At 40.6% G+C, this 23,007-nt stretch overlaps 1 protein-coding gene across 19 annotated transcripts in view; it reads left to right on the top strand.

Annotated features, from left to right (window-relative positions):
- MYO18A (myosin XVIIIA) overlaps nucleotides 1-23,007 on the top strand; it is a 386,801-nt gene that overhangs the window by 189,162 nt on the left and 174,632 nt on the right. For all 19 annotated transcript variants that reach the window (XM_073667936.1, XM_073667934.1, XM_073667935.1 and 16 more), the window contains 2 exons: nucleotides 8,378-8,570; nucleotides 10,877-10,963. In XM_073667936.1, coding sequence (XP_073524037.1) covers nucleotides 8,378-8,570; nucleotides 10,877-10,963 — 280 coding nt within the window. The remainder of the gene's footprint in view (nucleotides 1-8,377; nucleotides 8,571-10,876; nucleotides 10,964-23,007) is intronic.

Below are 23,007 nucleotides of genomic sequence, written 5' to 3'. Positions count from 1 at the left end.
GAATTTGGAAAAGTTATGAAATGTCCTATAAATGTCTGTCCTGTTCCTGATCTAAGGATCTCGGCTTTTAGTTGAGATGAATCTGTGCTGCACTTTATGTACACGCTCAGTAGTGACCAGTGCTGTGGATTCGCATAGCACTTGACTGTGTTATACGGTAGTGTGACTCCGGCTTAAGGCTGTTTGTTTCCCTGCACATTGCTGGCTGCAGAATGCGGTTAACTAAGGATCTATCAGCTCGTTGTAACTCGGAGTTGACTACTTTTATGTGTCTGAGCTCCTCTGTGCTGACTTATGACCACAAACAACATCAAAGGAGATCTGATCTTTCATACAATTCAAACGCAGATGATTGGAACTAAGGAAAAGACTGATAAAAGTTGCAAGGTCTGTCAGAAAAAAAGCTCACTGATGGATTCTTAGTTGACTCATTCCTCAGCCAGCAGTAAAGGCTATAGAAGGCAAATGGTGAAAAATTGTAATGAAACACAATTGCACATTTTTTTTGTCCAAAATGCATGCTTTTAAGTAAAAAAAAAAAAAAAAATGCCCTCATAGGTATCCATATCTTTTTTGAGAGATAAAATTCCTTAGTATGGAGACCAAGCAGATTCCCTCCAGCCTCACCAACACTGTTACAGAGGCTGCAATACTCCTCAATCATCTATAGTGTCTGCAGACAATTTGTATCAGGAGCCGGATCTCTCTGCGTTCTCCAGATTTATTCCGCTTCCATTTGGCTTTAGTGGTTATTTAAGGTATACGGTCCCATAGTTTCAGTGAAGCTGAATGACTGTAATAATTCTTGGTCCCAGATATGAGCACATAAAAGCCGGTTGTAAAACAAAGAAATATGTGTCCTTTTGCTGCCATTTAATAGTAAGGAAAATGCAGAGGCAAATGGGAACAGGCATGTCCAGTAATATGACTGAATGTGACTGACAAGAGGGCATTTCCACACCTCATCTATCAAATAAAGCCCGTGTCTGTTGTGATGAGAAAGGTCCATTGTTGACCTTGAGGCCTAGTGAGGGCTTCATTCGTGTAAACCAGAACATAATGGGGGGATTTATCATGCTCGGCACGCTTTCTGTGCGGGTACCTGAAAATCATATGTATGCCACCCATAAGCTGGGGTAGATTTGTACAGGAAAATTATATTCAGTTTTTAGAAAAGTGGTATGCGCGTTGGAAAATGTTGAAATCTCAAATTATTATATTAATTATTAAGCTTTCAACTTTTTTACTCCAGAAATTTGGTGTAGCCGCATAAATAAATCTGCCCCAAAATATCTATTATATAGCAACTCGCATACGTTTCAGAATTCTGGGGTCTGATAATTGTGTCCCTAATTGTGGCTGTCGAGTGTTATTTGTTCTCTAAGGAGACGGACCTACATAGTGTTCAAGCCAGGGACTGCTCCACCATATGGGCAGCATATGATCTGGGCAAGAGGACCCATTGCCATTACCAAAAAATTTTAACTTTTTATTTCTACTCTTTACCATCAGGGCTGTGGATTCGGTAAGCCAAACCTCCGACTCCAACTCCGACTCCACGATTTCCATGACACCGACTCCAACTCCGACTCCCTCATACATGGCTCATGTTTAAGTGATAAATTTACTGCAGCACAGATTCATCTCAGCTAAAAGTCTAGACCCTTAGATCAGGAATAGGACAGACATTTATAGGACATTTCATAACTTTCCCAAATTCTTATGAAAAAATATTCCCCACAAACTGCATTGAACTACTGTACCCAATTTATTATATATTTTAGGAGTTGGAGTCAGTCCATTTTATACCGACCACGACTCCACCAAAATGGACACCGACTCCACGACTCCGACTCAGACTCCACAACCCTGTTTACGATAATCAATTTAAATTAATTTTGTTGGTGGGGAAACCGTATTTAACGAGGACCTGTCACTATGTCAAAAGTGGCCAGGCAGTTTTTGCTCTCGTGTTATTCCCACTGCTCCCCTGAGGGTTCTGGGGTTTTTTTTGGTACTTTTAAAATTTGCTATACAGTTCTAGTAATGGGGGCCTTTTTATTTAGAGCATTTTTTTTTTTACAAGTAGGTGTGGCTTACAGGATAATTATGCAGAGCAACCTGGAGATACTCCTCCACAGGGTCCTATGCGCCACTCCTACTCGTAAAGGCTATAACAATTGGCACCAAATAAAAATGTCCTTATTTCTGGATATTTAAAATAACAACATAAAATGTCTTACTCGGGGGGAGCTACTTTTGACCTGGAAACAAATGCTGGAAGATGAGTTGGGTGTAAAGCCGCAATTACAGAGATTCGATACACAATAGGAAACCAAAAGGAGTGTAGATGCGGTTTTATTTGTCAACGCGTTTCGAGGTAATCAAACCTCTTCATCAGGACAATCCACAATCATGGTGACAGGTCCTCTTTTAAAAATATAAATAAAATTGTACAAACTTCACCAATCCCACTCCACTTTTCTTCCCCAACTGACCAGGTTCCCCACCAGTCTCTGTACACTCCGTTCCAACTATATAGACAGTGATTGGCTGCAGCAGTCTCATGCCCTTCCTGATACAGTGGGGAAAAAAAAGTATTTAGTCAGCCACCAATTGTGCAAGTTCTCCCACTTAAGATGAGAGAGGCCTGTAACCTCAACTATGAGACACAAAATGAGAAAACAAATCCTGAAAATCACATTGTCTGATTTGGAAAGAAATTTTTTTTCAAATTTTGGTGGAAAATAAGTATTTGGTCACCTACAAACGAGCAAGATTTCTGGCTCTCACAGACCTGTAACTTCTTCTTTAAGAGACTCCTCTGTCCTCCACTCATTGCCTGTAGTACTGGCACCTGTTTGAACTTGTTATCAGTATAAAAGACACCTGTCCGCAACCTCAAACAGTCACACTCCAAACTCCACTATAGTGAAGACCAAAGAGTTGTCGAAGGACACCAGAAACAAAATTGTAGCCCTGCAACAGGCTGGGAAGACTGAATCTGCAATAGGCAAGCAGCTTGGTGTGAAGAAATCAACTGTGGGAGCAGTAATTAGAAAATGGAAGACATACAAGACCACTGATAATCTCCCTCGATCTGGGGCTCCACACAAGATCTCACCCCGTGGGGCCAAAATGACCTCAAGAAGGGTGATCAAAAATCCCAGAACCACACTGGGGAACCTAGTGAATTACCTGCAGAGAGCTGGGACCAACATTACACAGGCTACCATCAGTAACACACTACGCCGCCAGGGACTCAGATCCTGCAGTGCCTGATTTGTCCCCCTGCTTAAGCCATTACATGTCCGGGCTGTCTGAAGTTTGCTATAGAGCATTTGGATGAGTCAGAAGAGTATTGGGAGAATGTCTTTTGGTCAGATGAAACCAGAGTAGAACTGGTTGGTAGAAAAACAGCTCATCGTGTTTGGAGGAGAAAGAATGCTGAGTTGCATCCAAAGAACACCATACCTACTGTGAAGAATGGGGGTGGCAACATCATGCTTTGGGGCTGTTTCTCTGCCAAAGGACCAGGACAACTGATTCATATACATGAAAGAATGGGGCCATGTATCGTGAGATTGTGAGTGCAAACCTCCTTCCATCAGCAAGGGCATTGAAGATGAAACGTGGCTGGGTCTTTCAGCAAGACAATGATCCAAAGCACCCGCCAGGGCAACGAAGGAGTGGCTTCATAAGAAGCATTTCAAGGTCCTGGAGTGGCCTAGCCAGTCTCCAGATCTAAACCCTATAGAAAACCTTTGGAGAGAGTTGAAAGTCCGTGTTGCCCAGCTACAGCCCCAAAACATCACTGCTCTAGAGGAGATCTGCATGGAGCAATGGGCCAACATACCAGCAACAGTCGGTGCCAAACTTGTGAAGACTTACACAAAACGTTTGACCTCTGTCATTGCCAACAAAGGAAATATAACAATGTATTGAGATGAACTTTTGTAATTGACCAAATACTTATCTTCCACCAAAATTTGAAAAAAATTTCTTTCCAAATCAGACAATGTGATTTTCAGGATTTGTTTTCTCGTTTTGTCTCTCATAGTTGAGGTCTACCTATGATGTCAATTACAGGCCTCTCTCATCTTTTTAAGTGGGAGAACTTACACAAATGGTGGCTGAATAAATACTTTTTTTCCCCCCTGTAGAAGGCGTATTTGTAGCATGTGTATTAATTATAATAATGATGAATAAATTGTGCACCTAGGTTCCCGTAATAGTGATGGTGTAACGGCTTTCCTGGTGTATTTCTGCCCCTTTCTCACGTGTCTGTTCACATAGAAAAGTCTTTTAACATTCTGGTAAGTAGGGCATCTGTCTTGTGATCAGGTGAATTGTGGCCCAGTCGCTGTTGTTGATGTTCACTCTTTAAATGGATTGTGTTGCCGTCATCCATCAAGCGAGTGATTTATTCCTCACTTGAGTGTAAGTTACGGTGTGCGCGCAGAATGAAGGAAGGAGGGGCGTCTGTTCACAGACCGTGCCGGTCTCCTTCACCATCTCTCTCCTGTAAGGCAATACTGTTGAACCAGAATGATAATTGTCATAATTATGAATGAAAGGACCGAATGGGCCGTTATTAAATGTTTTCTTTATGTCAAAAATATGTAACTGGTTCATTTTGTGGAAATTGCCCCATTGGCTTTTACAGTTATTAAATCTGGTTGTAGATGGTTTCGTCAAGGAGCTGGTTGTTTGCCGACATCCTCAGTATGGTAGACTGTAATCTGCTGTTCAGGTCACCCCAACTGTGTAATGACACGTCCTATGCCCCTAGAAAAGAGTCTCCAACACTATCTGTATGTCATCAGTGAGCTAACGCAAGGACATTAGCTACTGAACAAACAGCCAACTTACCCCATCAATATTTTGACAGATATCCACCTGGTGTTGGTTTGGTTTTCACCATATTATCAGCCAGAAAAATTGAAATTGTTACTGCCAATATTGCTTGCTTTATAGCCACCATCATATAACATAACTATGAAGTTTATTAGGCTAACTGCTCAAGCTGTGCCAAAGAACTGTTGCAAATGCCAAATGTGTATTTGATGCTTTTTCCTACTTGCATGACAGAAGGTCATGGCCTAGCAAAAAGAGAGCATGGCTTGGTGAGAAATTAAAGGGGTATTCCCAACTCCAAGATCCAATCTCAATTGTAGTAGGTGTAGTAGTAGTAGTAGTAGTAGTAGTAGTAATAATAATAATAATAGCAAACACCACCAATTAGAAATGTAGTATAGTTCTTCTGATAAGCTATGTCTTTCTCCAAGCAGGGCATTGCGGTAGCATAGGTATCCATAGTTATGACCACTGGCAACTAACTAACTGTCTCTATATGAGTGGTCATAACCATGGATATCTAAGCTAACGCACTGCCCTGCATGAAAAAAGCCACATGGCTTATCAGGAGAACTATACTAAATTTCTAATTCGAGGTATTTGCAAATAATATTTTTACACCTACTACATATTGGCATAGGATCTTGGTGATGGAAATACCCCTTTAAGGGGGAGTTTGGCCTGAAATGACACAGCTTACCAAAATTTCTCTTTTTTTGTAATGATCAAGGACGTAGTGTAAACCAACTAACACGTTGTGTAAACTTAGGTATAAGTGTCTGAATATGCTCCCAATGTATAATCCAGCATTAAGCACTGTGATAAATTTGGTGCATTGTATTACTGTGAGTTTTAAGTTTAGACTGTTTTAGTAAATCTATACCACAATATCCAATGATGGCTTTTTTCTATTTGCGATCAATAATTCCACTGTATTAAATAGCAGTGCTGTTATATTGGTCTAAGTTCACATGAGCATATGAAAAGTCCTTTGTTTTTCATCTAGGAAAAAAGGACATTAATTTTCATCCTTGTGTCTTCGGTATGTCTTACATAAATCTGTTTGTTACATCTAAATAACATCCATTCTTTACACCCACAATTAATTAATTAAAAAAATGTTGCTTTCTATGTCCTATTTGTAATTGATCAGTTAAAAATGGATGCTGTATTGATGGTGTCTATATGGCATTTTGTTCTTTTTGTGCACTCATTGAAATCTATAGGCGAGTCTCATCCAAGATTACCTGCTGCAATCTTTTTTTTTTTCCCCACAGAGGCTGTGTTTTTTTTTTCTTTCCATACAAACTATTCCCCAAATTAAATTGTGGTCTTACAATAATGTACACATATTCATTAATTTTTGCCAATATAACTCATTTTTAAATCTGCTTTTATTTGCGCATATCTTTTCCCAAAGGATTCCCCTCCAGGCTCTATAGTTCCAGTGCTCCTGGTTGATCATACGCAGCGCAGTTCTGCTCTGCCTCCGTCTCTGATGTAGTGTATTCTACATTTTCAACACACTCTTAGCTTCTGTCCACAGTGTGGTCTGTACATAACTCTACCAGTCCAATTTGATCTACTGCCATCTACATCAGCATGACTCAACTGTCTTGCACTCCTCCACAAGGGAGTTTGTAATAATTTGGCTCAAGAGCATAGTGCTTGACACCTGTAGCAGACTCCTTGGTGATGTGAACCTCAAATGCCTATCTGTTGATGCATATAGCAGAAGATAATCCTCTGCCATATATATCAAGCGAGTCTGTTAACAGGGCAATGATGTAAAAACACACAGGCAGCTATACTGATGTGTATCGCAGAGCATTAAATCAGGATGGCAGGGACTTGTACAGGAGAATTCAGTGCACAGAAGAATAGTGAATTTTGCATTTAGCTGCATCCATGACATATATTTGACATATCATCAAGCTAATCTAAGTCGTCAACTTAGAGAGGTAGAACTCCTCATTAACACTCAGGAGCGGGAGAAAGGGTTCTGCAGCACTGAGGAGAAGAAGGGGGCTCCTGGAAAATGTAGTTTAAGAAGCAGTGTAAGAATAAGACTGCCCCATGCAGCTATGTGAATCTACATGAAAGAAATGTTATGTTGGGCGTAGGCTATATATTAACAATAAGTATACATTTACTGTAATAATTTGAGTCTGGGAATAACCCTTTATGACATGGGGGTGCTCTGTGGACCTATTTTTTATTCCGTGTTACCACATCTGTCTTAAGGGCCAATTTATTAACCCCCTTCTTTTCTGTTCTATTAACTAGAGGTTGGTTGTAAGTAGAGATGACCGAACCCGAACTTTGAAGTTCGGGGTTCGTACCTGACACCTAGTGTCTGGTGCTGATCTCTGAACACTGACTTATCCCGTACGTCTGTGTTAGTGTTCGGAGTTCAGATGCTAGAGAGAGAGACATGTTGCTATGACAATTTTATAGTATCAAAGTTCCGGACTTCTATGGGATTTGGGTAGAGTTCTGGTAACCAAACTTTGGACTAAAGTTCGCTGGAATCCGATGAACCCAACCATCCACGGGTCCGCTCCTCTCTAGTTGTAAGCCTCCGGCTGGATTTTATGGGCCCTATACAAATTCGGTCTGTAAACCATTGCAGCCATTGCTTCTTTATCCATGGGATTTTCAATCATTTATTGATTGTATGTTAAACCCATACAGATGATGTAGACGGACTACTTTACCCCAACATGTAAACCCACAATACAACCAGTAATTGCATTTAATTCCATTGGGCCGCCTGCTTTTATTTCACCTGCACTGCTTTTATAAGAAGAAAACCTCTCCACATTGTGAGTGGGTAATGACCACCAGGTAATGACACCGCCACTTGAGCAGTTTAGAGGCTGAAGACTGTAAACCTGTGCTGTGTGATGAATGCGTGAGGACACACATGAGAATGCATTGCCCTCTCTCTGTAGTGGTTAATCAGAGCTCGCTGGGCACGTATAAATCACTTTATTGCTCTGTATGTGAGCGGGCGCGGAGGATTCCCTGCTCTGGAGCTTATCACGGAGAGATTCATGATTGTAGGGTTCTTCTGCAGTGCATAGGGTAACATTACTCTGCTGCACTCGCTAAAAGTTATTTATGTTCTTATGTTCATAGCCGCGCTTCCAATCTTTTATATGTGCGGTTTAAATACTGGATGAGGCTTTTACTAGCTGGCAGAGAAAGTGTACTTTCTGTAAAGCGCCATCCATTTGCCCAGTTTATTATAGATATGCGGAGCTTTGACTTGTCTGTTTTTTATTTATTTTTATTATTATTATTTTTCCTATGTTTCCTTGTTGCTATTAATATTGTAGCTGATAGCAGGCGTAAGTGAATATGCAGAAGCTAATGCTTATTATTCTTCCTGAAATGAGCTGCTGAAATCCTCGGTGGATGCGTGCCAGCTTGAGAACGTTTCACACGCGACATTATCCTTTTCTGTAATTTTGCCTGTAATCCTGTACCTTTTGTGTTTTCTTTGTTGCTTTGGCAGAGCCTTGAAATCCAGCCAGCATTCCCTGTGCTCCATCATGATCGTGGACACCCCAGGCTTTCAGAACCCAGATCTGGTAAAACAGGGACGTGGTGCTACTTTTGAGGAGCTTTGTCACAACTATGCGCAGGAGAGATTACAAGCCCTCTTCCATGAGAAGACTTTTGCGCAGGAACTTGAGAGATACAAAGAGGTATTGACATCGCATGTGTGGAACCCACTGAACAGAAGTCACAGTTTGGGCTCATCCCATACTGGACACTATATACCGAACTGAAGGTCATCCTAGTGCATGTGAATGAAGACTTATTGAATTTGCATGGGGCTGATTTTATGTAATTTATATGTAATTAATTTTCTTTTCCCATGACACCCTTCATGAAAATTGTGTGACCTTCATGGAAAGTAACACATTTTTGTGCTGTTAGATGACTGACGCTAGTCGACAGGTAGCCCTGTCAACACAATACAACAGTTACACGTTGTAAAAGCACATTAGATTTATTGTTTGTTTTATATAATGCTGTTCTCTCACTTTCTGATTTATTTTCCTTTTTTTCTATCATGAATGATAAATTGCAAAAAAAAGCCCACATTGGGTCAGATTTATGATTCAGAATGTGGCAGAATTCTATTGCACCTGCCATGCCCTACATTCTTATCGGGAATCAATCTGTCAGTAGGATTAACCCTCCTAAGCCGTCTGTATGGACATGTAGGTGCTAGGAAGCTGAATAAAGTGATACATTGATATCTGTAATCCGATGGCTTTTTCTAGAGAAATTCATGTTTTTCTTATATGTAAATGATCAGTTCAGTACTAGCGGCCGGACATAGATCTCCCTGAGAATCTTACGACAGAGATTATCTTTAATAAAAGAAGTGTGATATGTAAGGAATGCTCTCTGCTCTCCTGATCTCACTGCAGAGCTGTGTGTGATTATACCTGACACATCTACAGGTTCCTCTCAACTTCCATCTCACAGGCAGACAGTTTTGCAATACAGCAGAGCTGTGAGAGCTGCAGCAAATGTTTGTGAGGAGGCAAAGTTCAGTTCTACTATTCTGTGTTAGTTACTCGTTTCACAGTGGTAAGAACTCTTTTCATATAATTTAATATCTGGAGGCAGATTCTCATGCAGATCAGTGTCCGGCCCATAGTCCTGAGCAACCAATCTAAATATAAGAAAATATGGATATCTCTGGAATAAGACATCGGATCGCAGATATCAAGGTATCACTTTTATTCTGCTTCCTATGACGTGTATGCCCATATAGACGGATTAGGAGGGTTGATCCTCCTGACAGATTCCCTTTTTAAAAAGGTTGTCCACTACTTGAACAATCCCTTCTTAAATGCTGTAGTAGCCCTTATAAAATTGAAAGCCTTATACTCCTCTTTTTCACTCTCGATGTTGGCGCTGCTCCATTTAATACAGGTCTGCCAAGCCTTGATCTTGGAATCGCTGAGATATCCTATGGATGACTTGTAATTTTGAGAAACCCCCTTTTAATATTGTAAACCGATGAGAGATTTGAGTGAAGCTTTTCTTTATGCTTTGACCAGTAGCATTCATTAAATGATTGTATGAGATTGAAAAAAAATATGCCTGGATCTTCTAGAAAACACTGTCACTGATATATTTGGGATGTTTCTGCGCTTCATAACTACATACAGGCTATGGATCACAGTGGCAATGTTTTTGGACAGCCATGGTTTTTTTTTTCAGTCTCCTACAACTAGTGTTTAGCATTTTAACGGTAGTTCCCTTGTATAAAGTGCATAATATCCAGTTCCTCCTTCCTCATATTTCTAGTTTTATTTTCTCTTGCATTTCACTTTCAATGATTTCTCATTAGTTTAGCCATTAATGCTGATCTTATGTAGTCCTCATTTCTTATTCTGTCTGATAGATGTACTGCAATAGCTGAACCTTAAATTAAACCTAATTGGTTGAGTGATCTGGTGCAAGGGGTTCCTGCAGCTACCTGTTTGAAGTTATTAACTCGCTTCCAAACTCTCTTGATATAATTGCCCCCGTATTACGCCTAGATTGACTCGGCGGCTCTGCCGATGCATTATTCAGAAGCATCACCTTAATGTTTTTGCTTATAGCAAGTTGGATATTGGCTTGCTGTATTGCTATTATTATTATTCATTTTATTATATAATAATATTATTATTAATCATTTTATTAGAATATTATTTATTATTATTACCATTATTATTATTACTCCTCTTAGTCCTTTTGCATGTGTCATCAGGATCACATATTATATACAAATTGTTAATTTCCTTGGGAGCGTTGTCAGATTGGATCCTCTTTGAATCTGACATTTTACAATTGATGTGTGAGGCTTTATATCACGTATAGGAGCGCAGCGATACCCAATGCACCCTACTGTAATTATAGCCTCTAATTAGCTGACTGATCTCTAATGATGTCATAACTTCAATCTTAGCCTTATGTATACTAATCATTCATCTGTCCCCTCTAGGAAAATATAGAGCTTGCTTTAGATGAAATTGAGTCCAGTACATCTGGCTCAGTAGCTGCTGTAGACCAAGCTTCACATCAAACTCTGGTAAGCAAGGCAAGGGATGCCGTAAGTCATAAGGCAATGTCAGAGACATCATTAGTTTCATCATCTGCACAATGTTTAATATACATCATTGTCCTGTAATAAATGTTAGTGTCAGAAGAAAAGTCATTGCACGGTTTGTGTTTCATACAAGTGTTTTGGAATAGGAGTCGGTACAGAAGGTAAGTGGCTTTTTATTGTCTGTGCCAGAAAGAAGTTTTTATAACTGGTTGGTGTATGACTAACATGGATATATAGATTATGTCACGGGTGTGTCAGATGTGACAGTCGCCCAGCAGTTGGTTGCATAAGATATTTGTTTTGCATTACAGACACCTTCTTAGCTGTTTCACTCTAGGACCCAGCAGCTACCTCCTTCCTGCTAATTGACACCCTAGCCTGGGTGTTTAAATAGTTTCACTTTACAGCAGGAAGGTGCCGGTGATATTCACGTTTCCTTGTGAATGCTTGGAGCTCTCAACTGCTATCTTACTCTGTGGTGCTAGGAGGACGCTTTGAGTTATCTACCTGAAGTCGGCTAAAGCTAAGCTACTTTCCCCCATGTTTGTCTTCCTTGTTGTCTTTAGTTGTCAGTGGGGATCGACTAGGGCTTATCCCCCCTTCCCTATCCAGGGCCAAGCGCTAGGGAAATACAGGGTTTAGGTTTGCATGCGGCGATTAGTGAGGAACCAATACAGGGACGTTAGTGGAGACAGGGTAATATCGGATCAGCCTAGGAGGTCTCCACTCCCCCCTTTCCCTAGAGTCTGGGCTCCCTTTCCTCCTTCCCTTTGTGTTGCACTTAGTCTTTCACATACCTTGCTTGATAGATTATTAAGGGGGTTTCTGCTTTCAAAATGATTGGCTGCAGAGGTGATGCGTGCTGTAGTCGTGACGTCACAGCTGCAGCCTATAGACAATCACCAGAGCAGTGACAGACAGCTGGCGTTGGTGCAGGGGAAGACGAGTACCAACTCCATTTATTAATGTATACCTGTGCTAGTCTATGGAACAAACCACTTTGAAATCTTAAAACCCTGATAACCAGTTGCATGGCAGAGACCCAACGCTGGAATACTTACTAGATCTATTGTAGTGGCTGCCAAATATTGTCTTTTAGGTGCAGGTTTATGCTTCCCATGCAGAGGACAATATAGAGTAGTGATACACTCCTCAAGGTTGGGGCACTTATTTTTCTTTTCCAGCATCCGTTTTCTTTAAAATCACCCTTTATCTGTTGCAGCTCAAGAAGTGCGCGGATATGCGCTCAGTGATGTGCATGCACTCAGTAGTCACCTGTTCTAAACTGCCTTGCTGATGTAAACTCAAAGCTACTATAGGGCATTCAATAATCCTCTTGTTTTGCTAATGTTTCTTCTTGTGGAGAGTTACATGCCAAGCCTGGCATGCCAATGCTAGGAGACTTTTAAGCCTTGCAATGCGCCACTGGGAAATTAATTATGCAAATTGCCTCTTCAGAGAGGAAGAGAAATAGAACTTGAGTGGATTTCAGCCAGGCGCCTCTCATCCAACCAAACCAGATCGCACGCTTTGCACTGAGGAGGGGCAGCACCCTGAAATACTATGTCTGCACATTGTGATTCTGGTTTGGCTTTTATCCTAAGTCATGTGGCAAGGCTCGTTAAAGGGTCAATATTGACTTTTAGAATTGCTACTTCCATTAGGTGGCGCTGGAGTTCTAGTCCTCTTCCTCTGTGAAGGAGAGGACAGCACATGCTCCAAGGAGAGAACTCACTGCTACTTCCCATGGAATGTATTTGCTGCAGATTTGTAACAGCAGTGGTCTCCTATTGATAACCGCACTACTTTTACCACTACAGATATTGCAAAAGATGCCCAGGGAAGTTACATATTTCACCTATATCTGCAGCAACAGATGACTTACTGTGGTTTTTAAACCTGTGGCTTTTGTCAATTTACGCAGCAGATAGTTTTTGCTGCATGTACATGAGTTGTCTTAAAATGTCATGAACTTTGCTGGCACTGTAAAACTCAGCAGAAAATCCAAAATTTCCAAGTATGGCCAAAATAAACGATTCATTGCAACCGATTCCCAACCAATGAACGTTTTCTGATGTTTGAAATCATCACTCGTGTTGTATTTTTTTTTTTTTCCGCCAATGATGAGCACTTGCCACACCATCGGCTGAAAATATTCCAAAATTCCAATATAGGGAAAATATATATTCTTGTACCATGTTAGCCAGTAGATAGAAAAATATTTAGATTTGAGAGTCCTCAGTGGTTGATACCTTTTAATGGCTAACTGAAAAGATGGTAACAAATTGCAAGCTTTCAAGACTACTCGGGTCTCTTCATCAGGCATACTATGCCTGATGAAGAGACCTGAGTAGTCTCGACAGCTTGCAATTTGTTACCATCTTTTCAGTTAGCCATTAAAAGGTATCAACCACTGAGGACTCTCAAATCTAAATATTTTTCCAAAATTCCAAGACAGCCAATTTGGTTTAAGAAGGTGTATTTACCATCAACGAAAGTCTATTTATCTGACTGACAAAAGATTGTTTGTCTTCCCATTTTATGTAATGTGGGGTTTTAGGTCTGTTATTCTTGTCAATTGTGTGGGTCAGAGAGATCATACAATTTCTTCCTTTATAACCTAGTAAGTACTAGGTAATATCCTTACTATTTTCGAGAACTGTACATGCTGTCAGCTGTTGACTGTGTTAAAGAAAATCTGTTTTTTTACTATGTAATCTGAGAGCACCATGTTGTAGGATTCCGATTCCGGCGATGTCACTTGGCTTTGTGTTTTTGTTTCAATACAAAGTGTTTTATCAGCAGGAGATTATCACTAAAGCACTAGGTGTTTCCTGGTCCACCCATGCCCCACCACTGCTTTGTAGCTTTCTGTCAATATACAATGTACACAGAAAGCGGCCAATCAGTGATGTGGGTGGCGTTATACAGGGCTCAGCATTCTGAGTTCTGCTAGATCTGGAGCAGAGAAAACTGTAATTTTATCACAACTGCTGCACCCAGTAAACTAAGCGACATGTCGCTGGAATTGGGGTCTTTGCCCCTACACCGTGCTGCTGTCAGATTACATAACAAAAACCTGCTGACATATTCCCTTAACTACCTGTTGGGGTTAGGGATGGGTGAACATGAATGGTAAAGTTCGGGGTCCGTGCACAGACCCTGAACACAGACTTCTCCCGGAAGTCAGTGCTACTGTTTGAATTCGGCAGCCTGGACAAATCTTGTTGAAAGGCTGCAGCGCAGCCAATCGACAAGCTTTTCCGGTGTGGTCACGTCTTGCCCAATCACAGCCATGCCAGACACGGTGTAAAAAAGATAAAATAAATAATAAAAAAAAGACGTGCAGCCCTCAGCTGTCGGCTTTATCTTGGCATGTTATCAAAAAAAATAGGGTTCACCACACCGTTTTTTAAATTATTTATACACATGACAACGTGAGGAAACATCGGATGTTTGGCCCCAATCATTTCAATGGTGTTCGAGTTTGGGTACTGTTCTGATACCCGAGCCAAACCTAATTTTTTTTTTTTTTGTAAAAAGTTCGGCCGAATCCGACTGACCGCAAAATCTACAGGTCCACCCATCAGGGGGACGTGATTGGGGCAGATTTTCAGCCTTTGCATGTAAAAGAAAACAAAAAAGAGGAACCTATTCGTACAATATAAAACTTTTACAGCATTAAACTGTAGAGGTCCTCATTTTGCAGCTGAAAAGTAAGATAAATGTATATATATTCTTTTTTTCTTTTTAACAAACCTCGGTTATATGCCTACATTTCCATATTCCTTTAAGATTTCTGTGCATCATTATAAATAGCAGATATACTCTCATCTGTATAGTTGATGACAATCAGAGAGCGGAGTAATATACACTTCTGCCACTTTCTAAGCATTATCCCGTCAAATGCTTTTTGATCCAATCAAACGCGGCTTTTAAATTTATTAGGCATAAAGTGGCAGTGAGTGGGTTTTTCTGACTTCGAGAGATGCTCTAGAGAATGATTTTTTTTTCTCTTTTTATTTCTTCCTTCCTTTGACTGCTTTGCTTAACTTAAGATCCACATTAATAGGAAAAGTAACAGAAATACTTGCAAAGTTTAATAGAATGTGACAGCAGCCGCATGACTCATAAAAACGTTGACAATAAATGTCTGTGGCTGAAGCTCTTAAGAAGCCGCATTTCAAAGCAGTTCATAAATACCCATATGCTCAGATCTGGCAGGTTCTGCAGCCAAGGTAGAGGCAGGGAGCAGTAAAGCATTTTCACCCAGGAGAGCCTGTTGTGGCTTAATAAATGATTCATCTCCTCCTTATATTTAATTTATATGGTATTTATTCCATCAGGCCTCTAAATAAAGAGGCGTTTTAACCCTTGTTAAAGCAAAAAACAATAGCGATGGAAGGAGAGAGTTTGTTTTAAATGCTCCTTCGCAAGGACACCGGAAGACAAGCTCTGCGAAATGCTGGTTCTCTGGGGAGATTAGCTGGGTCAGGTAAACTTCTTTCATTCTCAGGCAGCCTGCAGATAAATCTTCTAATGAGAGGAGAGTGTTAGGAAAGCTTCCAAATATGGCATTTCCCTTCAAGGGGAAACACTTTATTTTTTCATTGCTCAGAAGAATATCCGTGACCTGCACTGAACAGCGCTGGAAGATGCGGCGGTTTCCTGTAGATTGCCGACACGACATCCTTGCTGATTGTGCTGGGTCATTTCAAGATCAAAGATTTGGCTATGTGCCCACGTTGCATTTATGAAGCAGAAAATTTCTGCTGCATAAATGCAAGTCCTCTCCCGGAAAAACGCATGCGGAATTCCGCACGCGTTTATCGCGCATTTTTCGCGCGTTTATCACGCGTTTTCCACATGCGGAATTGCCTTGCGTTTTTTATGCATTGGACAAAAGGCTGAGTTCACACGATGCGTTTTTCATGCGTTTCCGCGGCGTTTTTGCAGTTGCGTAAACGCTGCGGAAACGCATGAAAAACGCATGGTAGAAGGGCAGCAATGTTCCCCAATGGAAATCCGCATGTGCTGTGCCCATGATGCGGATTTTTCTGTGTGGCATTGACCTGGTCTCTAATCTGAGCTGCTGTTAACCTGCAATTTCTGAGGCTGGTGACTCGGATAAACTTATCCTCAGAAGCAGCCAGTTTCTTTGTAGCACTTGATGGTTTTTGCAACTGCACTTGGGGACACTTTCAAAGTTTTCCCAATTTTTCGCACTGACTGACCTTCATTTCTTAAAGTAATGATGGCCACTCTTTTTTCTTTACTTAGCTGCTTTTTTCTTGCCATAATACAAATTCTAACAGTCTATTCAGTAGGACTATCAGCTGTGTATCCACCTGACTTCTGCACAACACAACTGATGGTCCCAACCCCATTTATAAGGCAAGAAATCCCACTTATTAAACCTGACAGGGCACACCTGTGAAGTGAAAACCATTTCTGGTGACTACCTCTTGAAGCTCATCAAGAGAATGCCAAGAGTGTGCAAAGCAGTCAGCAAAGCAAAAGGTGGCTACTTTGAAGAACCTAGAATATGACATATTTTCAGTTGTTTTATACTGTTTTGTTAAGTATATAATTCCACATGTGTTAATTCATAGTTTTGATGCCTTCAGTGTGAATGTACAATTTTCATACTCATGAAAAGACATAAATCTTTAAATGAGAAGGTGTGTCCAAAGTTTTGGTCTGTAGTAATATATATATATATAATGCGCCTTTTGGAGAGAGAACACTTTAATTATAGAGGAAATGCCGATTTCCAACAACCCAAAGAGTAAACTGTAATAAAATGATCCATAGGTCTTTTATTAAATGGCAGCAACAGTTTTTTGGGGATATTGGGTTTACAGTAGTAACATTGGAGAAAATGGGGAGGACTTAAAGGAGCGTTCTTCAGGATGACCACACACAGAGGTGTTGCATGGGGGTGGGGGACACAGGGCTATTTTCCCTGAGTGCAAAATTCTTTGGGGTGAAAAAACTTCAAACAAAAGCAAAAGAAAGTAGTAGTGGCATCACTTGCACCGAAGATCTGCTTTGGCTTCTTAGCCCAACACTCTATGTCCTGTAGCACATTCGTGTCCTGTCATAGGTGGCACAATGACGTGACTTCATTGTGTGGACTCTGCCGACCTGCTCTGTGTATGGGGAAGCAGTGGACCCAGTATCTCAGATTAGAAGAGTATAATTTTTTTTTTTTTTTTTGTACAGTGGAGTGACAAAACTTTTAGAGGGGGCAATTGAGGGGCACCAATATATTTTTTTATTTTTTTAAGGTAACCTCAACAAAAAAATAGAATTTACTTACAGCCATAGTGGTAATGTGCAGGTAAATACCATTTCATACATATAGAGCGGTCTAATTGGAAATGCAGCTGCAGGGAGAAAATGTAGTTTTATTGTCCCTGCAGCTGCTTGTTTCCAGTCATTTGTTCATTACCGGGGCAGTGAGCAGTCAGCACTCAGTACACATGGAGCACACTGTAACGATGTCTTTTGACTGACATGCTGCTGAGCAGGATGCCAGTCACAGAGCCGGGGAGTCATTACTAGACATTTCTTGTTTTAAGGATGCACCCGGGAGGCACTATTTTTAGGTAGAGGAGGGCACCTCGCTTGCTTTGCATCATTGGCAAGCCATTGATACATATTGTACATCGCAAATGGATGTTCCCCTTTTCTGCTTGGAGACTCCCCTCTCTTGAGTCAGAGCCGATCACAAGTACAGTCATGATGGAAAGTGTTGGAACTCTTGAAATTGTTCCAGAATATGAAGTATTTTTCCCAGAAAATTGCTGTTAAACATGTTTTGTTATACATATGCTTATTTCCTTTGTCTGTATTGGAGCAACACACAAATACTGAGGCGAATTAAACATAATGAAAAGAGTGAGTCAACTTCTCCCCTTTTTATCTGATTTCTGGAATGATTTTCATATTGCCCACACCTCTTACTTGTCACAGGTGAGTTTGAATGAGCATCACATGCTTGAAACATAGTTGTTTACCCTTAATTTTGCAAAGGTGCCAACAATTTTGTCCTGCCCACTTTGGGGGTTTTGTGTGAAATCATGTGCAATTTGCCTTTTTTCAGTTTTTTTTTTTTGTTATTCCAGTACACACAAAGAAAATAAATGTGTATAACAAAACCATGTGTAATTGCAATAATTTTGTGGAGAAATACTTCATTTTCTGGAATAATTTCAGGGATTGCAACACTTTCGGCCATGATTGTAGGTGTGGCAATCAGATGATTTTAAGTCATCCAAAATGGCCAAGTTCAAACAAAATCAACAATTATCAGGTGGGTCTGTGAAAGGAACAATCATTCAACCAATGCCCAACAATTGAATGTTGGCGTTTAATATCATCAGTCGTATTGCAATTTTTTTTCCAGCCATATATTTAAAAAGGCAGCCTTGTGAAAATAACGCCTAAAAAGACATGGAATTAATTGAAGGGGTTCCCACCTCTGTCAGATGGAATTGACATTCTGGTTCTAGCTGTTCTTGTATTACATGAAAGGTCGGTTTTCCAAATGGCTGCCATGTAACATTACATTTTCCCTATGGCGACGTACGAAAAAATAGGGCTCAAACACCTTTTACAGCAAAAGTGGCGTTCATGTATTCATTAGTCACAGTGAGCTGACGCATCGTCTATGTATATGTTTGTATGTTGGCCACACAGTGTGTGCACCTGTGCAATAAGGCTATGTTCACACTAGGCGGTTTTTTCTGCTTTTTTTCATTCAAATTTTCAGCTGAGTTTTACAGTACCAGCAAAGTCTGAGATTACAGAAATCTCATGCACACACATTGATTTTTGTGTCATCAGTATTTTGTGTTGTGCGTGTTTTGTTTTTTTTCCCTCGGTTTTGCAGCATTTTTCACCCATTGAAAGTAATGGGCAGTGACAAAAACGCTGAAAAAACACTGGAAAAGCGCAGGTATCAGGTTTTGCTGAGTTTTTTTGGGCCAAAACTTGATGAAGTTGAATAGCCAATTTTTTTTTTGTCACTGAACTTTATCAGCAAGTATAAAGAGACAAATCAACAGTGAAAAAAAAAAACACAGCAAAAAAAACAAAACAAGCAAAAACCAAGCAAAATCTGCTTTTTGGAGACAGTAACTTTACTGCCAAGAGATCAGGCTTAGCTGCAGAAAAAAAATGAAAAAACGTCTAGTGTGAACATAGCCTAATTTAATACTAAAGGTGAGCAGGCCCTTTTTTATTTCGTTGTGGTAGATTAGTCCTAGTTATAGTGGAAATTCTGCCTCCTAACTGCATAGCAGGACTCTTATGACACAGTAGCTCCCGTTGTTATACTTTGCTAAAAGATGTTGTCCACTACTTCTTCATTGATGACCTATCCAAAGGATAGGTCAACAATGTCTGATCAGCTGGGGTCCGACACCCAGCACCTCAGCTACCCCCGCTGATCAGCTGTTGGTGGTGTTAGCGGCCCCCGCCGACTGGAACTACTCCATTGCGGAGCTGCTTTTGATAGTGGCCGCAACAGGGTACTACACATCCACCTCCTATTCAAATCAATAGGAGGCGGATGTGTAGTACCATGCTGCCGCCACAACCGGAGGACGTAGCAGCTCTGCAATCAAGCAGTTCAGACATAGAGAACAGCTGATCAGCGGGGGTGCCGGGTTTCGCACCCCGACCGATCATACATTGTTGACCTGTCCTAAGGATAGGTCATCAATGAACAAGTAGTGGACAGCCTCTTTATTAATTCTCCTGATCCCCTGTATACTCTGCACTGATGTTTTAGAACATTACTGCAGTATACAGTGCAGACCGCCCAACTATTTATCGTCTTTGTGCTTTCCGGGTGTAGTGTAAAGGGCTGTCTCAACTTGTTAAGTGGGTAAAATTGCACTTCTAAAAGCAATCAGCTTTGCAGTTTGCTGCATATTAAAAATAATCTCAAGAATAGAGGGATTTTTATTTCTTTAGTTTTCTGCTTTTTTTTAACCCATCAGAGGTGGCCATTTTCCTAGGCAAGGTGCACAAGCTTACAAGCGCTTTCCTATGGAGCTTACAAACTCTGCTCTGAAGCTTCAGTCGCCTGTGCTTCTCCGATGCTGCAGAGGCAAAGCTGGCACTTCTAGCGGTTTGGGAGAACAGTGCACCGTACAGGTGAGTGGCGCAGCCATGCCACTCGTAGTTATCCGAGCTGCCAATCATCTCACCACCTCCACACTTCTGGCAAGCCGGGAGGCAAAGCAGCAATGCTCTCCTGAAGATACAAGAAAAGAAGAACCTTTTAATCACCAAAATAGTTATGCAAAGTGATTCTTTGTCATTGTCCTTTTAGTATCAATTTTCAAAATTTTGGTTTTGGATTTAACCCTCTCCCATCTGAGCTATAATTGTACATAATTGCAGGTGGTGTTTTTCTCTGCAATCTCATGTAATATGACAACTCGGGAACAGGACCTGCTAACACCTGCAACAGAGGGGTATAAATATGACAGCCTACAGCAGATCGGAGGTCTCTTTAAGGCTAACTGTAGTTTTATGTGGAAGTTTAGGTCAGGAGACCCGCAGTCGTTCCATGCATCGCGGTCCGCACTTTGACAGAGATACAGACTTCTGAATTCAGCCTTGAAACACAATAACAATAAGTGTTTGATTCCAATATGTTAACATTCACTACCGAAAATGGCCCCCATCAGTGCTCTCTAAATCTTGGAGATCTGTCTGAAACTCTTTTACATTCTGTCCAACAATTCATCCTAAGCCAGATGGGAAATTATTGGCTCCTATGAATATAAAATCCCATATGAATTGCTTTTACCTCTTAATGGCCTCTGGTTGAAAGTTGTGACGCCTCATTTATTTTATGTTCAGTGCTAAACCTTAGTAATCACTGCTTTGATTGACATTTATGGCTCACATTTTGTACTGAGGATATTCATCAAAAGGCGACTCCAAAATACACGTGTTTACTTCATATTGTGGGACCCTTCGAATCTAAGAAGTTCCCTGAAATTATCAGCATAATAAATGACAATATAATATACATAAATTATAGTATATCTGGTCCCGCTGCTGCCATCAGAGGAGTTCAGCAAAAGACTCAAACTTAAAAAAAAACAAAAAAACACCAAAATCTAAACTTGTTATAGGAATCTGGAGACTAGATGGCTATAAACCTATATTAAGGTGATTTCATGTTTTTTGATTTTTTTTTTTTCCCTGCTTTTTTGAAGGCGGGGGAAGGGGACAAAAATGCTATTGCCAAGGGTTCGCAACCCACTTCAAGCGGCATTTCTTCCTGCTGTTTTTCCCCACTTAGTGTGCTTTTTTTGCCCATGGCATTTTCTTGCCAACGTACAGATGGTGTTGTTTTTTTTGTATTTTTTTTTTTTTTCTTTTTTGGCCAGTTTGTGATTTTTTATTTTCCCCAATAGTATCTATTCTGGATTTGTTTTTTTTTGCTTGGAAAATGCACATCTTTTGTAACTTTCCACTTACAAATCAGATGATTCTCATAGAAATTTTTTCATCACTTTGTCAGTGTATTACATGATTTGGAATGTGAAAGATATTACGCAAAAGCGTAATAAAAAAAATACAGGTACTAGTGCACAATAATTTTATTTTTATTTATGATGCATGTTCATTAAAAAAAAAAGACTAATTTTGTCTTTTTTTTTTTTTTTTTAAACTCTCATTCAATGAATTGAAATCTTGAAGGAGCACTTTCCATTGAGGCATGCAGATACCTTATGCAGAACATTGCGAGGTGCATATAGTACTAATCCGGTACATAGGCCCCATGTCTATATAAACCCTCTCCACCAATTACAGAGATTGGATCGCACAAGTCACTGGGGTCTTAACTGCTAACATCACTACTAAGAAACTGGAGGCGAAAGAGCCCTGTCTGTAGTAGATGTGCGGAGACCATATACCCCCTTTGGTCTCCTTCTGTGTAGGGGATTGAGTACATGCAGTTGCTGAATAGTTCAGCATGGACACAGCTATACGTTGTACCTAAAGCAGGGGTGCACACCCTTTTTGTGACCATGGGCCACATTGTAAGAGCAAATTAATTCCATGTGCCGCAGTGTTACCAATGTATTACCTTTTGAGACATTCACTGCCTATTGAAGGTATGTGCCAAAATTATGCAATATGTGCTGGTTCCATTTATGGGGCTCCCACCTATCGGGAAGGTAGAGGTACCTTCTCATGGGTTTACAGTGTAGAAAGGGAAAAGCCACGCATTCAACTCTCTACATTGTTATATATGCCAGACGCTGAAGCAGTCGATTGTTTCCCTTCTCCCATAAACTACAATGAGTGTAATAGCACTCTGCATGACCACTTCTTCACCTCATCTACTCCTATCATCTGTGCTATAGAAGGTCATTCTGGGCCAGCCATATGCTGGGACCCAACACACCATTCATAATTACCAGTCCTTACAGTGCTATGCACCACTTACCTTCTCCATGACATGGAATATACATGTCATCAGACACAATGCAGATGGTTGAGGGCCAAGCAGAAAAGTATCATGGCTCACATGTGGCCCCCAGGCTGCAGGTTGTGCACCCCTGATGTAAAGCCTTATCTCACGTACCATGCTTAATGGACTGCTGGCTTTGTGATCTTTAGAAGTGATGGATATCGTGGCTTTTACACTGGGAATAACTGATAAATTCCTTGAATACTAAGCTTATGCTTTCATGGCTTGGGACTCCATTCTGAAAAAGTGATTATTTTCGCTTTGTAATTAATAATTTGTAGGTGACTACAAGGTAGAGCTAATTTTTCCCCAGAAATGGTCACTACAACACATGACTGTGCATTTGCCATGGCAGATGAAGAAGGACTCTTTTCTTTAGATATGACTTTAGTCATTCTGGATTTTGTGTAGCAGCCATGCATAAACAATCTGGACAGAATTGCTGAGAGCAGTTTTGTCAGATGTTACTTTAATGAGGAGACGGTTTGTCTCGATGGGATGCAGAGCTAAAGCTATT

Source organism: Phyllobates terribilis, unplaced genomic scaffold, assembly GCF_046119375.1.
Source record: "Phyllobates terribilis strain yellow unplaced genomic scaffold, ASM4611937v1 Scaffold_2__4_contigs__length_985480577, whole genome shotgun sequence".
In the NCBI taxonomy this organism is placed as follows: Eukaryota; Metazoa; Chordata; class Amphibia; order Anura; family Dendrobatidae; genus Phyllobates; species Phyllobates terribilis.
Note: the sequence above shows the minus strand (reverse complement) of the source record. Positions and strands in the feature narration are given on the sequence as shown.